General features: G+C 39.9%; 1 protein-coding gene across 10 annotated transcripts in view; it reads right to left on the bottom strand.

Annotated features, from left to right (window-relative positions):
* Nucleotides 1-14,287, bottom strand: part of D2HGDH (FAD-linked oxidases family protein) — a 33,584-nt gene that overhangs the window by 7,104 nt on the left and 12,193 nt on the right. For all 10 annotated transcript variants that reach the window (XR_014342949.1, XR_014342943.1, XR_014342944.1 and 7 more), the window contains exons 6-11: nucleotides 12,846-12,964; nucleotides 2,784-2,879; nucleotides 2,518-2,627; nucleotides 1,632-1,712; nucleotides 634-734; nucleotides 12-120 (exon numbers count right to left, since the gene is read on the bottom strand). Coding sequence is in view for 7 of the 10 variants with exons in the window: in XM_028195518.2 (XP_028051319.2) it covers nucleotides 12-120; nucleotides 634-734; nucleotides 1,632-1,712; nucleotides 2,518-2,627; nucleotides 2,784-2,879; nucleotides 12,846-12,964 (616 nt within the window). In the remaining 3 variants the exon portion in view is untranslated. The remainder of the gene's footprint in view (nucleotides 1-11; nucleotides 121-633; nucleotides 735-1,631; nucleotides 1,713-2,517; nucleotides 2,628-2,783; nucleotides 2,880-12,845; nucleotides 12,965-14,287) is intronic.

The following is a 14,287-nucleotide window of genomic DNA, read 5'->3' as shown; positions in this document are numbered from 1 at the left end:
AGTAGAAGAACCTCACGAATACGCCAAAAGGATAATGCTTGATTTATGTCTTGGGCTAGAACACCATCAGATATCAAACCACCTTCCATCGAACGAAGTAGGAAGGCCTCAAGCTTCTCTCTGGAGGAATGACAATGAATTTTAGAATCCAAAAAACATCAACACATCAGCCATGGTAAAGTGATACAATAAGGCAATGCATTCTGTAAAATAACAGGAAACACAAGCTACTCAGACGAAGTGTCATGGGCAAAGTTGAACTTGGACATCACAAAATAATGATATGCTATTTCAGCTGACAAAATTGCTAATCAAAGACCATAACAAAGCTTCAATTAGGCATAAGGATAACAAAGGTTGAAAATTCTTCTTTAATTTATTGGTCATCCGATGCCTTTACAATCCCTATCACTCGGTCTTCTCTATTTCTTTATTTTATGACTTGAATCTTATGAAGAAAGGGGCATGCAAGAAACTTTTCTTTAATTGAGGACCAAGGAGCCAATGTTGACTAGACCAAAATTCTTCAAAAAAATTAAGATGACAAAATAGAGTTTTCTAAAAAAGAAAAAGAAAAATAGAAAGGGAGCTAATTTGAGCAGATAAACAATGTATTATCAGCAAATAGCTTACCTGTCATAAGATTCATCACTGCCTGTTGTCTCAATCAAAACATAAAAGTTGTGCATCGAGGAAGGTAATGGATTCCGAACACCTTCTAAATGATCAAGAACCTATTCCACACAATAGAAGAGGTAATGCTTGACAAACGGTGCAACAGCACATTGCAAACTTTTTCTTTAAGCAAAGTAATACCATTTTCAGGACAGTCTCCAATCATACTAGGCTGGAGAATAAAATTGGACGGCAAAGAACAGTTAGGCTTACATAGAAGGGGGCCCTTGTTTTTCCAATAAATCAAGGGACTTCCTTAAAATCTAGTTATAAATGAGGAGGCATAATGTTTGCTACAGTGTGAAGCCTAAGATTAGAACAATTTTGTTTCACTGAAAATTTTGCATAGCTTACTCGAACCAAATAAAGACAACTTTAAATGTAAACCTTTCACATCTAAAAAACATAAGAAAAAAATCATCATAAGAGTCGCACCGGCCTTACTTGAAAATAGCAGAGCCGCAAAGTTTTTACACAAAGTAAGATTCCCAAAATAAATTTAAGATAACCAATTACTTCTTGTTTTTTTTTAATGCCCTTGGTCCAAAATCATGAGGATTGACAATGCTAGGCACACTATTTATGTATTGTACTCAGTTATGCTCAGAACTTGAGACTAGCACTAGTTGAAGGGCATACTCTAAAATGTATCAGAGCATCATTAGGGTATAATCAATAAAATGTATGCACTAGTTGAAGACATACTCTGATTCTGTAGGCAAGAAGTTGAGACTAGATATCAAGAATTCCAAACCTTTGGCCTTTTAACAATCTCCAGCATTTCTAACTATATTTTCTTTACCAAAATCATGTTTCCGACTGATATTGGTCCTACTAATCTTAAACCTTCTCATTTTGAAGAATCTCTCTCTAATGCAGTTAAATAATGTAATGCAAATAAAAGAAAGATTTTTTAGTTCAAATATCTGTATCCAGATGCAGTAGAGAAAATTTACCAGATCCATTGAGTTGCTATCCAAAAATTCAAATGCCGATAAAAATTCACCAAGCTTTCTTTTGGCATCCAATAGTAGATTCTGATGTAGAAGACAAAGAAAACAACATGAACTCAAAATTGCAAATCAGGTTCATATTTGAAGTTCACATTAACTTCAATTATTCAAAATGAAATGATATATAGAAGACGATGCAAGTTTGTTAGGAAATTCATAATGGCATAATATCAGGAATTTTGTTACCGTTAGATAGCTTGATATACATTGTTGGGCTCATTTCCTAACAACTTAGGCTTTTGGAAAAATTGGTAACTTAACGTGGTATTAGAGTTTTGGTTAAGAGAGGCCTTGGGTTCAAGTCTCTCCGTTAGCATTGGGTATTATGTACCCGTTTGTTTGTTTCTCCTTCTATTTGGTTCTTTGTTTATCTCTCCACATGTAAGACAGGATTGCACGTGAGAGAGGATGTTAGATAACTTGATATATATTGTTTGGCCCATTTCCTAACAGCTTAGGCTTTTGGGAAAATTGGTAACTTAACAGTTACCCTCACCTCAAGTGAGGAAGTAAGTTTATCAAAAAATCTTTCTGCCAAAGCAATGGGAATAGGTATGCAATATCTAAAAGTACATTCAAAACTGACTTCGGTCACATAAAAAATGATATATGTTCCCGGAGAGACCAGTTTATGAAGTTCAAGTTTAGAAATATGTAATTCATATGCACCAGGCTGAGGCACCTTTATTATTTGCATAATCATTATTTCTACAAGACAATTCATGGTCAGATTTCAAGTAACCTTTCTATACTTTCACATAAGTGATATGCTTGCCTAAATAGAAATTAGAAGGGAAAATTTATTTGAGTGTGACGGAAGTGATCTTACCTGGCAGCTGAAATAATCTTTACAAGCAAGAAAAGCAATATTTACTGAAGACATCTTCGGAGGTGTAAGTATGGAAACCTTAGTTATAATTCCCAAGGATCCTTCACTCCCTAGTCCAAATAAATTGAATACAATACATAAACAATTGCAGTAACTACATCTTTATGCATTTTTACATGATTTTGCAATAAAATACAAAGCACTGGCGCATTACTGAACAGACCAAAAAGAAAGAAAAAATAATTATACCATGTTAACCGTTTTACCTATGAACAACTGCTTCAAGTCATAGCCGGTATTATCTTTACGTAGCGTCCCAAGCATGTCAAGAACAGTGCCATTTGCTAAAACAGCTTCAAGGCCTGAAAGATTGATCTAGAATAAGCTTCAAACGAAATACATGTGCAATGAACAGAAATTTACTGCTTATCAGCCACTCAACTCACAAGATGCGAAATATGTTAGCATATTATATTATTATCTGAGCCTTTTTTGGCTTGTAATTATTCCATGCCCTCAGGGCTTGACTTGTAATTGTCTCATCTTGTAAACCCTAATTTTCATTTATAAATAGGGGATGATAATCTATCAAACCCTAAGCTGATTACTCAAAGCTTCATGGTATCAGAGCAGAACCACTAGGGTTCGGCCCACCCTTGTTGGTCGACCTTTGCACCAACGACACTCTAGGGTTCGAAACTTACCTCTGCTTCGTCTTCCTCTGTTTCGCCTTCCTCTGACGATCGTCACTCAACAGTCTCTACCTCATCTTCATCACTCAGTCGCCGTCGTCTCTGCATCGACCTTCCTCAGCTCATCGACCTTCGTCAGCCTTCGTCGAGCTCCTCCAGCAGTTCGTCAGCCTTCGTCGATCTCCCCACTCAGCCGCCTTCTTTGGTATTCTCTCATCTTTGTTTGGTATACCTCTTTGGTATACCTATATTGTGTTGTGTATAAACATCGTACCCATACATATATAAATGAATACCTAAATCACTAAATATATTAAAAAAAAAAAAAAAGACAAACAAAAATGGTTTCTTAATTTGTTATGCTTTTATAGTGGTCATTGTGCCTGTTCTTTCACCACCACCTTCCGGGTTTGTGATTGCCACTAGTTTTTTGTTGCGGGTTCGGTAGTAGAGTATCCATGGCAGATTCCACCAGTGTGTCCCCTACTTCTCAAACACCGATGAGTAAGAGTCTCATTATACCTACTACCATGATTGAGAACCCCAACCCTAGTCTGAAAATCACCACCTCTCTCTTTAATGGTCAGAACTACCTAACTTGGTCTCAAAGTTTGACTCTATTTTTAAAGAGCCGAGGGAAGATGGGGTATGTTGATGGCAGGATACAGGCACCTAGTACCACTGACTCGAGTTATGACCAATGGGAGATTACCAACTCTTTGATTATGGGTTGGCTTATTCATTCGATGGTTCCTGAAATTGGTGATGGCTATTTGTCTATGGAGACTGCCCAGGATGTTTGGGATGCTGTGGCTGCCACCTATTCCCGCAAAGGGAATTTCTCACAGGCATTTGAGTTGCGCCGCTCTATTGAGAGCTCACTTCAGGGGGAGCAGACTGTTCTTCAGTATTTCACTTTACTCATTAACGGCTGGAAACGCCTTGACCACCTGGAAGACTATAAGCCCGTTTGCCCTGCTGATTCTGTCGAGTACAAGAAGTTCATCACACGGGAACGGGTCTTTAAATTTCTGGCAAGCCTAAATGTGGAATATGATCCAGTTAGAGGTCGAATTCTGGGTATGGACACGCTTCCTTCACTTCAGGAGGCATTTGCCTATGTACAGAATGAGGAGAGTCGCCGGTCTGCTATGATGTCCCCTGTCTCTACTGACCGCTCAACATTACTGTCTACTCCTCGAGATGGCCTCAGCCTGACTCCCATCCCTCCGTCTACTGCTAAGGAGTCTGTATTCTGTGATTATTGCAAGAAGCCGCGGCATACTAGTGAGACGTGTTGGAAGCTTCATGGGACTCCATCTGAGGGTCGAGGTGATCGGTCTGGTTCACGAGGAGGTCGGTCCGGTCAGTCTAGAGGACGTGGTTCCTATTCCCGGGCTCATTAGTCTAGTGCCGTTGATACACTTGATTCTAATTCTGCTTCTGTTGGCCAAGCTTCTGATACTGAGCTGAAGGATGCTTTGCGCCAATTGTTGGACCGCCGGTCTTCTCCTGCTCTCAGTACAGCTTCCTCGTCCTTTGCCTGCTCAGGTAACTTAGCATCTTCTCCTTGTGTTTTCCTGTGTCATAAGTCTTTGCCTTGGATTATTGATTCCGGTGCCTCCGCTCATATGTCTGCCTCCTCAGATCTTTTCTCGGTCTATAAGCCCTCTTCAGGTCAGGACAAAGTTAGGATTGCAGATGGTACTGTTTCTTCTATTTCTGAAAAAGGTTTAGTCCAAGTCACTCCTACCATACATCTATCTGCTGTTCTCCATGTTCCCAATTTTTCTGTTAATCTCTTATCCTTGAGTCGTCTTACCCAGGATTTGAATTGTAGTGACGTTTTTTCCTGATCATTGTTTGTTTCAGGACCTTGTCACGAGGAGGACGATTGGCCGTGGTAATGTAGAAAATGGTCTCTACTTCCTGGATCAATCGGACAAACTTGCTTATTCTTCCACCACTTCTTCTACTACCCCCGCTAATTTATGGCTGTGGCATCGGCGTCTTGGGCATCCTTCTTTTTATTTACTTAAACATTTATTTCCATCTGGTTTCGCACATCATCATGTGTCTGACTTTCTTTGTGAATCTTGTCAACTTGGAAAACACCACAGAGCTTCTTTTGCTCCCAGTGTGAATAAAAGTTTAGTTCCTCTTTCATTAATACATTCTGATCTTTGGGGTCCCTCTCGTGTTATGTCTGTGAAAGGTCATCGCTAGTTTGTTACATTTATTGATGATTTTTCTCGTACTGCTTGGGTGTATCTCATGAAAGATAAGAGTGAGGTTTTCTCTGTGTTTCGTAATTTTCATAAGATGATTTGTACTCGGTTTGGGGCCACTGTCAAACTATTTCGTTCTGATAATGGCGGGGAATACATAGATTCTGGGTTAGGCCACTATTTCTCTTCTCATGGCATTATCCATCAGACCTCTTACACCAATACCCCTCAATAAAATGGGGTGGCGGAACGCAAGAATCGGCATCTTCTTGACATGGCTCGGTGCATGTGTTTTTCTATGAGTGTGCCTCGGCCCTATTGGGGCAACGCTGTCCTCACCGCTGCCCATCTTATTAATCGTCTCCCTACCCAAGTCTTGCAAAAACAAGCTCCTCTTCACGTCCTCCTCGGTTCTCAATCCTTGTTTTCTATTCCTCCCAAAATTTTTGGTTATGTCTGTTTTGTTCATAATCACACTCCTTCTCGTGGTAAGTTGGACCCTCGCTCCCTCAAGTGTATTTTCCTTGGTTACTCTCCTACTTAAAAAGGATATAAATGTTACCACCCTTCTTCTCGTAAGTGATTTGTGTCCATGGATGTTACTTTCTTTGAGTCCCAGTCCTTTTTCTCATCCTCTCCGGTGTCACCGTCCTCATTTCCGGGGGAGCCTTGGTGTGAAGTGAGTCCTGTGCTGCCTATGGTGGACTCCGTTAGTCCTGTGCTCCCTATGGTGGACCCAATTGTTCTTGCACCACCCTCTTCTACTGTGCTTCCTATGGTGGAACCAGTTGTTCTTGCACCACCCTCTTCTACTGAGACTATAGGACCCAATGTCACCAAGGATAAGAACGGGCATGTTTATGTCCGGGACATAGACAGACAACAAGTTAACTGGATACAAGGGACCACTTCTGCTCCTCCACTGTCATCTCCTGCTTCTGATGAGAACCTAGGTAACTTTGAATCTATTGCCAAAAGGAAGGGTGTGAGATCTTGTACTCAACATCCTATCTCACAGTTTGTATCCTACTCTCCATGATTGAGGAAATGAAAGCACTTAGGAAGAATGGCACTTGGGAATTGATTGAGTTACCTACGGGCAAACGACCTGTGGGATGTAAATGGGTATATTCTGTGAAACACAAAGCAGATGGGTCTATTAAGCGTTACAAGGCAAGACTTATGGCAAAAAGGTTTACTCAGACCTATGGCATTGATTATCAAGAGACCTTCGCACCGGTGGCTAAGATGAATTCAGTCAGAGTACTTCTCTCCCTAGCAGCTAATCTAGATTGGCCGCTTTATCAGTTTGATGTCAAAAATGCCTTTCTCCATGGTGATCTTGAAGAAGAGGTATATATGGACATTCCTCCTGGTTTTGAGGATCATCGGACAGAAGGCAAAGTATGCAAGCTTCGGAAGTCATTATATGGTCTCAAACAGTCTCCAAGGGCTTGGTTTGAAAGATTCATTCAGGCTATGTTTAAATATGGCTTCAAACAGAGTCAGGCAGATCACACCTTATTTGTGAAACATTCCTCACGTGGTAAGACTATAGCACTTATTGTTTATGTTGATGACATAGTTCTTGTTAATTTTAGAAGAGAAAAAAGGTTAGGGTATGAGTGGTTAATCATACCCTTTTATATTAAATCATAAACATAAGTTAAGGCCTAAATAAAGGCCCATTACAGACTGAATGAGAATAAAAAGGGAAATATCCTAACACATTCTAACACTCCCCCTCAAGTTGGTGCAAAGATATCTCTCATGCCCAGCTTGTCGAGAATGTCACGGAACGGTTTAATCCCTAATCCTTTGGTAAGAACGTCAACCAATTGATTCCCAGACCGCACGAAAGGCATACATATAGTGCCACTAGTAAGCTTTTCCTTGATAAAATGCCGATCAATCTCCACATGCTTGGTCCGATCATGCTAAACCGGATTATGGGCTATATTAATGGCTGCCTTATTGTCACAGTATAGCCTCATAGAATCTGTGTGATTAATCCCCGAATCCCGCAATAATAATCGAATCCATAAAAGCTCACACACACCTTGAGCCATAGCTCTGAATTCGGCCTCTGCACTAGACCGCGCAATAATATTTTGTTTCTTGCTTCTTCAAGTAACTAGATTTCCGCCAACGAAGGTACAATAGCCAGAGGTGGATCTTCTATCAGTTACTGAGCTAGCCCAATCAGCATCTGTATATGCCTCCACATTGAGATGACTATGCTTTAAGAAATAAAGACCCTTACCCGGAGAAGATTTCAAGTATCTCAGAATCCGCATAACCGCCTCTAAGTGAGTTGCACGTGTAGCTGTGGACTGTGGCTCAACTGTATCAGAATGATGGGCTCGGGCATTGGGCCCACGGCCTCGAGACTGTCCGGAGCGACCCCCTTGAGAACTAGAACGGTCTCCATGACCGCCAGATGGTTGCCCATGCAACTTCCAACAAGTCTCACGGGTGTGGCGAGGGCGACGACAAAAATCACAGAAGAGAGTATCCTTCTCAGAAGGAGGGCGAGAACCACGATCCCCATCTCGAGAGGGGGCAGAAACTAAGGCAGATCGATCAGAAGAGGCAGCCGGAAGCATAGCAGAACGACGACTCTCCTCATTCTGCACATAAGCAAATGCTTCTTGGAGAGAAGGAAGAGCATCCATACCAAGCACACGACTCCGAACAGGATCAAACTCCACATTCAAACCTTCCAAAAACTTGAAGACCCGCACTTGTTCAACAAATTTCCGATAACCAGCAGAATCTGTGGGGCAGACAGGCTTGTAGTCCTGAAGATGATCAAGTCACTTCCACCCATTGCTAAGGAAAGTAAAATACTGGAGAATAGTCATCTCACCCTGAACAGACCGGTCAATAGAGCGTCGTAACTCAAAAGTCTGTGAGAAATTACCTTTGCGAGAATATGTAGTGGCCACAGCCTTCCAAATATCCTGTGCTGTGTCCATAGACAAGTATCCCTCACCGATCTCCGGAACCATAGAGTGTATCAACCAACCCATGATAAAAGAATTGGTAATCTCCCACTGATCATAACCTGTATCGGTGACACTGGGAGCCTGAACACGCCCATCAACATATCCCATCTTCCCTTTGCTCTTCAAAAATATAGTCAAACTCTGCGACCACGCTAGATAGTTCTGACCATTAAAGAGAGAGGTGGTGATTTTTTGGCCAGGGTGTAGGGAATCGGTCATCGAAGTGGTCAAAACAGGACTCACGCCTTGTGTAACAGGCTGCGAAGTAGCAGACTCACTAGTCAATTCGGCCATAATGACGTCGCGACGGAACCCTCACAAACACATCCAGAGTGAATCACAAACCCGAAAGATGGGAAGATAATAATGAATTTAAAATAAAAATTTAAGAGAACATTTTTTCTTTTTTTGAAATTTCTGTTATTTATTTATTTTTATAGAAGACAGATTAAGGAGAGGCTTAGATATTACGAAGATAGAGAGAAAGATGAAGACGAAGGTGTTACGTGTAGAGACAGAGAGATGTCGTCGAGGACAGACCACAAGGCTCCAAGCTAGCCGAGAGAGAGATGTGCCTGTGCCTTCGACTGGAGTCGCGACTCCGACTGGGGCTGTCGGAACCCTAGGTGCCTTCGACTGGGGTTGTCGGAGCCCTAGGTTGTGCCTTCGACTGGAGTCGTGATTTCGACTGGGGCTGTCGGAACCCTAGTTGCCGTCGACTGGGGCTGTCGGAACCCTAGGTGGCTTCGCCGGAGGCATGCAGGCTGGGGTGGTGATGCTGTGGCTCTGGTTTTGTTTGTTTGTTTGTTTGTTTTTTTTTTTTTTTCTTCTTCTAGTTCTGCTCTGATACCATGTTAATTTTAGAAGAGAAAAAAGGTTAGAGTATGAGTGGTTAATCATACCCTTTTATATTAAATCATAAACATAAGTTAAGGCCTAAATAAAGGCCCATTACAGACTGAATGAGAATAAAAAGGGAAATATCCTAACACATTCTAACAGTTCTTACAGGCAATGATAGCGGGGAAATACCTCTGTTGAAGAAATATTTAGCTAATGAGTTTGAAATCAAAGACTTGGGAAGCTTGAAGTATTTTCTGGGAATTGAAGTTGCTCGCTCTAAGGATGGGATATTTATCTCACAGAGAAAATATGTGCTTGACCTATTGAAGGAAACTGGGATGCTTGGTTGCAAGGCATGTGCCACCCCATTGGAACCCAATCAGAAATTGGGGGATGATGAAGGAGGAGAAGCTGTTGATAGGGGGAGCTATCAGCGATTAGTGGGTAAGCTCATTTACCTATCTCACTCCCGTCCTGATATTGCTTTTGCTGTCAGTGTGGTTAGTCAGTTTATGCATGCTCCTCATCAGATTCACTTTGAGGCTGTCATGAGAATCTTGAGGTACTTGAAGTCTGCTCCTGGTAAGGGTCTTTATTTTTCAAAGTATGATCATCTTCGTGTGGAAGCCTATACAGATGCTGACTGGGCTGGATCAGTCATTGATAGGAGATCGACTTCAAGGTATTGCACTTTTGTTAGAGGCAACCTAGTTACTAGGGCTGGGCAACAAACCCACCCCCCCGCACAAACCGCCAGACCCTACCCTACCTGCAGTGCTTTGGGCGGTTTTGATGTAGGTAGGCGGGCGGGTTCGGGTCGAACTCGACCCGCCCGCAACCCGCATCTTTTTTTTTTTTTTTTTAAAGAAAAAATAACTAATTATTATTATTTTTTGCATTTTGGATGGATGGAGATAACTAGTTATTATTTTTATTTTTACATTTTGGATGAAAGTAAAATTTATTATATGGGCACTTATATACATTATCATGATCTAATGATATTTAAATTAGTGTTACTGGTTTGACTTTTATTTATATATATATAAAAAAAAAATCATTATATTCCATTAGTCTAGTAGACACAGTTAAATATGATATTTTGAATTGTCATTCTATTATCACATTATTGCATATTAAAAACTAAACAGTGAAGATTAATCCACTATTAAAATTAGTGTAACTAGTTTGACTTTTAAGGATTTGTTTTTGCATATTTAAATTAGTGTTACTAGTTTGACTTTTAAGGGTTTATTTTTGCAAGCTAAGGAGGAAGATTAATTACTATCCTCAAGCATGGTTCCATATCATCTTATCTAACATGTGGACTATTTATTATGATCATGAATTGTATATCTTGTAATTTAATTTATAACTCTTCTAAAAAAAAAAAAATGTGTTTAGAAAGTAACAAAAAATGTCAAATTTGCTTAAGTTTAAAAAAAAAAAAAAAAAAAAAACTAAACCGCAAACCGAACTGCACCCGCCCGCACAAACCGCAAACCGCATCGCGAGCGGTTGCGGGTCCATTTTTCCCCAACCGCATAAGTGCGGGTCGGGTCGGTTTTGACCCGCACCCGGCCAAAACCGACCCGCGAGCAGCCCTACTAGTTACTTAGAGGAGTAAGAAACAGAATGTGGTTGTCAGGTCAAGTGTAGAAGCTGAGTTTAGAGCTATGGCACAAGGTGTGTGTGAACTTTTATGAATCAAGTTATTGTTAAGTGATCTAGGTATTGATCAGACGTATTCCATGCGGTTATACTGTGATAATAAGGCCGCCATCAACATCGCTCACAATCCAGTTCAACATGACAGGACAAAACATGTTGAGATTGATCGTCACTTCATTAAGGAGAAACTCACTAGTGGTACCATTTGTACTCCTTTTGTCCAGTCTGGTGAACAACTTGCTGACATTCTCACCAAGGGGGTTGGGAATAAACTATTTCATGACATATTATGCAAGCTGGGCATGAGAAATATCTTCGCACCAGCTTGAGGGGGAGTGTTAGCATATTATATTATTATCTGAGCCTTTTTTGGCTTGTAATTATTCTATGCCCTCAGGGCTTGACTTGTAATTGTCTCATTTTGTAAACCCTAATCTTCATTTATAAATAGGGGATGATAATCTATCAACCCTAAGCTGATTACTCAAAGCTTCAAAATACATGTTCAATGCAGAGAAATTTACTGCCTATCAGTCACTCAATTTACAAGATGAAGGAATTAACGGCAGCACTTAGCTTAGCAATTAATGAATTAGCAAGTGAGAGTGATTATTCCATAATTTTCTTTCTTTTGAGAAGTAAAAGATAAGTAAAAAGTGCCATAGGGGGCAAAATCAAAGTACACAGAGTATACAAGAGTGCACTAACCTCAAGCCAAAAACACAAATCATCCAGAAACATAAAAAAAGCATCAGCAATATACAGCATTCCTCGGAAGGCAAAGGAAACAATTCAAGATTAAAAATATATATATATATATATATTATACAGGAACTCCATATCCTCAAAAGAGCACATATTCCACTCCTTCAAAATGTTTGCCAAAAAGGGAAATGCAGTGCTAAATTCAAACTTTCCCAACCCAAATATTAACATTGTGTGGAAAGCTCAACTGCTGACCTTAGCATGACTTAATACACTGCAAAATGTTATGGCAGAAGACAAATAAATGTCCACAAAAGAATGCACCAAAAGGTGGCTGTCTATCTCTCCAACTCTTGCACTTGTAACAGCATTTGAGAACTTGCCAAAGCATCAAATATAAATAGTCAAAATTCTCTCCAAAGCCAGCACTCAAGATGGGAGGAAAAGATGAAAGACACTTGAATACACGCCAAGCAACTAGCAAAACACTCCTAGAGGCTTCACAACTCAGTTTCTTCCCCATCCACGTAAATTGAAAGGCAATATACTAAATCACAAAAGGCATCCAGTGATTCTAACTCTCATCTTGAACCACCATACTAGATGCTCCGCTTTGACACACAGATAGAGTCTCTGCAGGAATCCAGGATAGCTCTGGTGACTCATTTTGATAGTATCCTCCCAAACCCTTCTCTCTATATGAGAGATACAGATTTCTAATGCTTTGTTGAAAAGCCGAATATCAGCAAATTGTGTTCCCAACGTGGAGGGAAAAACATAGACATTCCATATTTGATACAACCTTAAGCATAAAGGTATTCTGCATGAGTATCCATTCGAAAGAGTAACCCGTAAACCAAATTGGAAATACATAATTTAATGTGAATATGAGGTGAAAATAGATTTGCTTCTCAATTCTCATCCTTCAACCTACAGATGATGTACAGCCATTCTGTACGCAAGGCAAATTAAATATATTAAATTATGGCTATTTCTCTCCTCTTATCTGAGTCCAAAATTGCTGTAGTAAAACTTCACACATTTTTACTGCATGCATGTTGCCTACAAAGTGATATACCTAAAGAGACTGATAACAAAGCAATTATCACCTTAATGACTTCAGTATAAGTTTCTTGATAGAAATGGGAGTACACTGAAAACATAAGAAAAAGAGTCCTTACCAAGTACATTCCCATGGAGTGATCCATAACGGACAAAGCGCAAACCACCGGCATTAGTTGAGACATTTCCACCAATTTGACAGCTTCCCTTTGCACCCAAGTCTAGTGGCATAATAAATCTGAATGGCAGAATAATTACTTACATGTCTAAAAATTAAATTGTCAAATTACTCTGCAATATGATAAAAACTGAAAGCAGCAGTCACTGAAATATGAAAAGTCTAGACTGACCAAGAAACATATGTGTGATGCAAAACATCAAAAACCAGAGCAGGCAATATCTCATACAATGAAACATACATTCAACCATATCATTTCTCAATTCTCATCTTCACACATACACATGTTTTACAAGTGTAAAAGGAGACAAATGAAAACAAAGAAAAACAACTAGAAGCCACAAGTCATCAACACCCCTTTTAAATCTCTAGTAATAAATCCTTAAGTTAAATGGGGATCTGTAAATGTGGGGATCCTATGTTTGGAGGCAATGTGCATGAACAATGGGGACATCACTGATGGTGCCTTGTATTAAGGAGACAAAAGAGCAAGCTTGTGTGCATATGGGTACGCATGTCTATGTATTTTCCTAATCTCTTCACATATACACAATCTTTTTCATAGTCAATCAAGCAAAATGATAGCTAACCACATCACAGCCTTCCAGTAATAAGTTCATCTGGGTTAATAGCGGATGTATTAAGCTATTACACTCTCTACTTGAGTTCAAACCTTACTAATCACATGTTGAAGGAAAAATATAGCAGTATGAGAGTTTCAGAACTGACTGGACCACCACAACACGCTGGTTAAGGAAAAGCTTGCCTGGTTCAGGCAGGTCAAACCAGCTTCCATCCCACAAGCACATCAACTGTACAACCAGCTTGGCTTAGGCCTGCTGACACTACATTACCAGTTCAACTCGATGAAGAGCATTCTATTGTGTATCCTATGCACGATAAATTAATATCATAAACTTTCATGTGTGTATACTAGTGTCAACTTGGTAGGCACCCTAAAATTTTGAAACTCTAAATGCAAGCACATATGCACTGCAACTTAAAATAATAATAACAAAGACAATAATCATGAAATTTTATGCATGACATAAATTTTCCATTTGTGTGTATGTATGTGTGATTATGTGTGACTGCTTGTGCAGATCACATGCCCCAAACTGTTCAACTTAAATGGCAAGCATTCACCAGAAAACCTTCATGTTTCTAACGTCCTCCTTATCTTCTTCTGTAAGCTGTTTGCATAAATGAGTTTGACTATAACTTTAAAAATACCACCTAAGATTGAAAATTTGAAATTAGAAAAAAAAAGCATATCATTGATGATCACATTAAGCATCAAAACATTGCATCAAAAAATACAATGACAAAATAAATGGGATTAGAGCCTCCTTTCTTTAAAAGGAACAAGGGAGATGGCGACAC

This window comes from Camellia sinensis, chromosome 1 (assembly GCF_055761805.1).
Source record: "Camellia sinensis isolate YWXY chromosome 1, ASM5576180v1, whole genome shotgun sequence".
Taxonomy (NCBI): domain Eukaryota; kingdom Viridiplantae; phylum Streptophyta; class Magnoliopsida; order Ericales; family Theaceae; genus Camellia; species Camellia sinensis.
The sequence above is the reverse complement of the archived record's forward strand: the minus strand, read 5'-3'. Positions and strand labels throughout refer to the sequence as shown.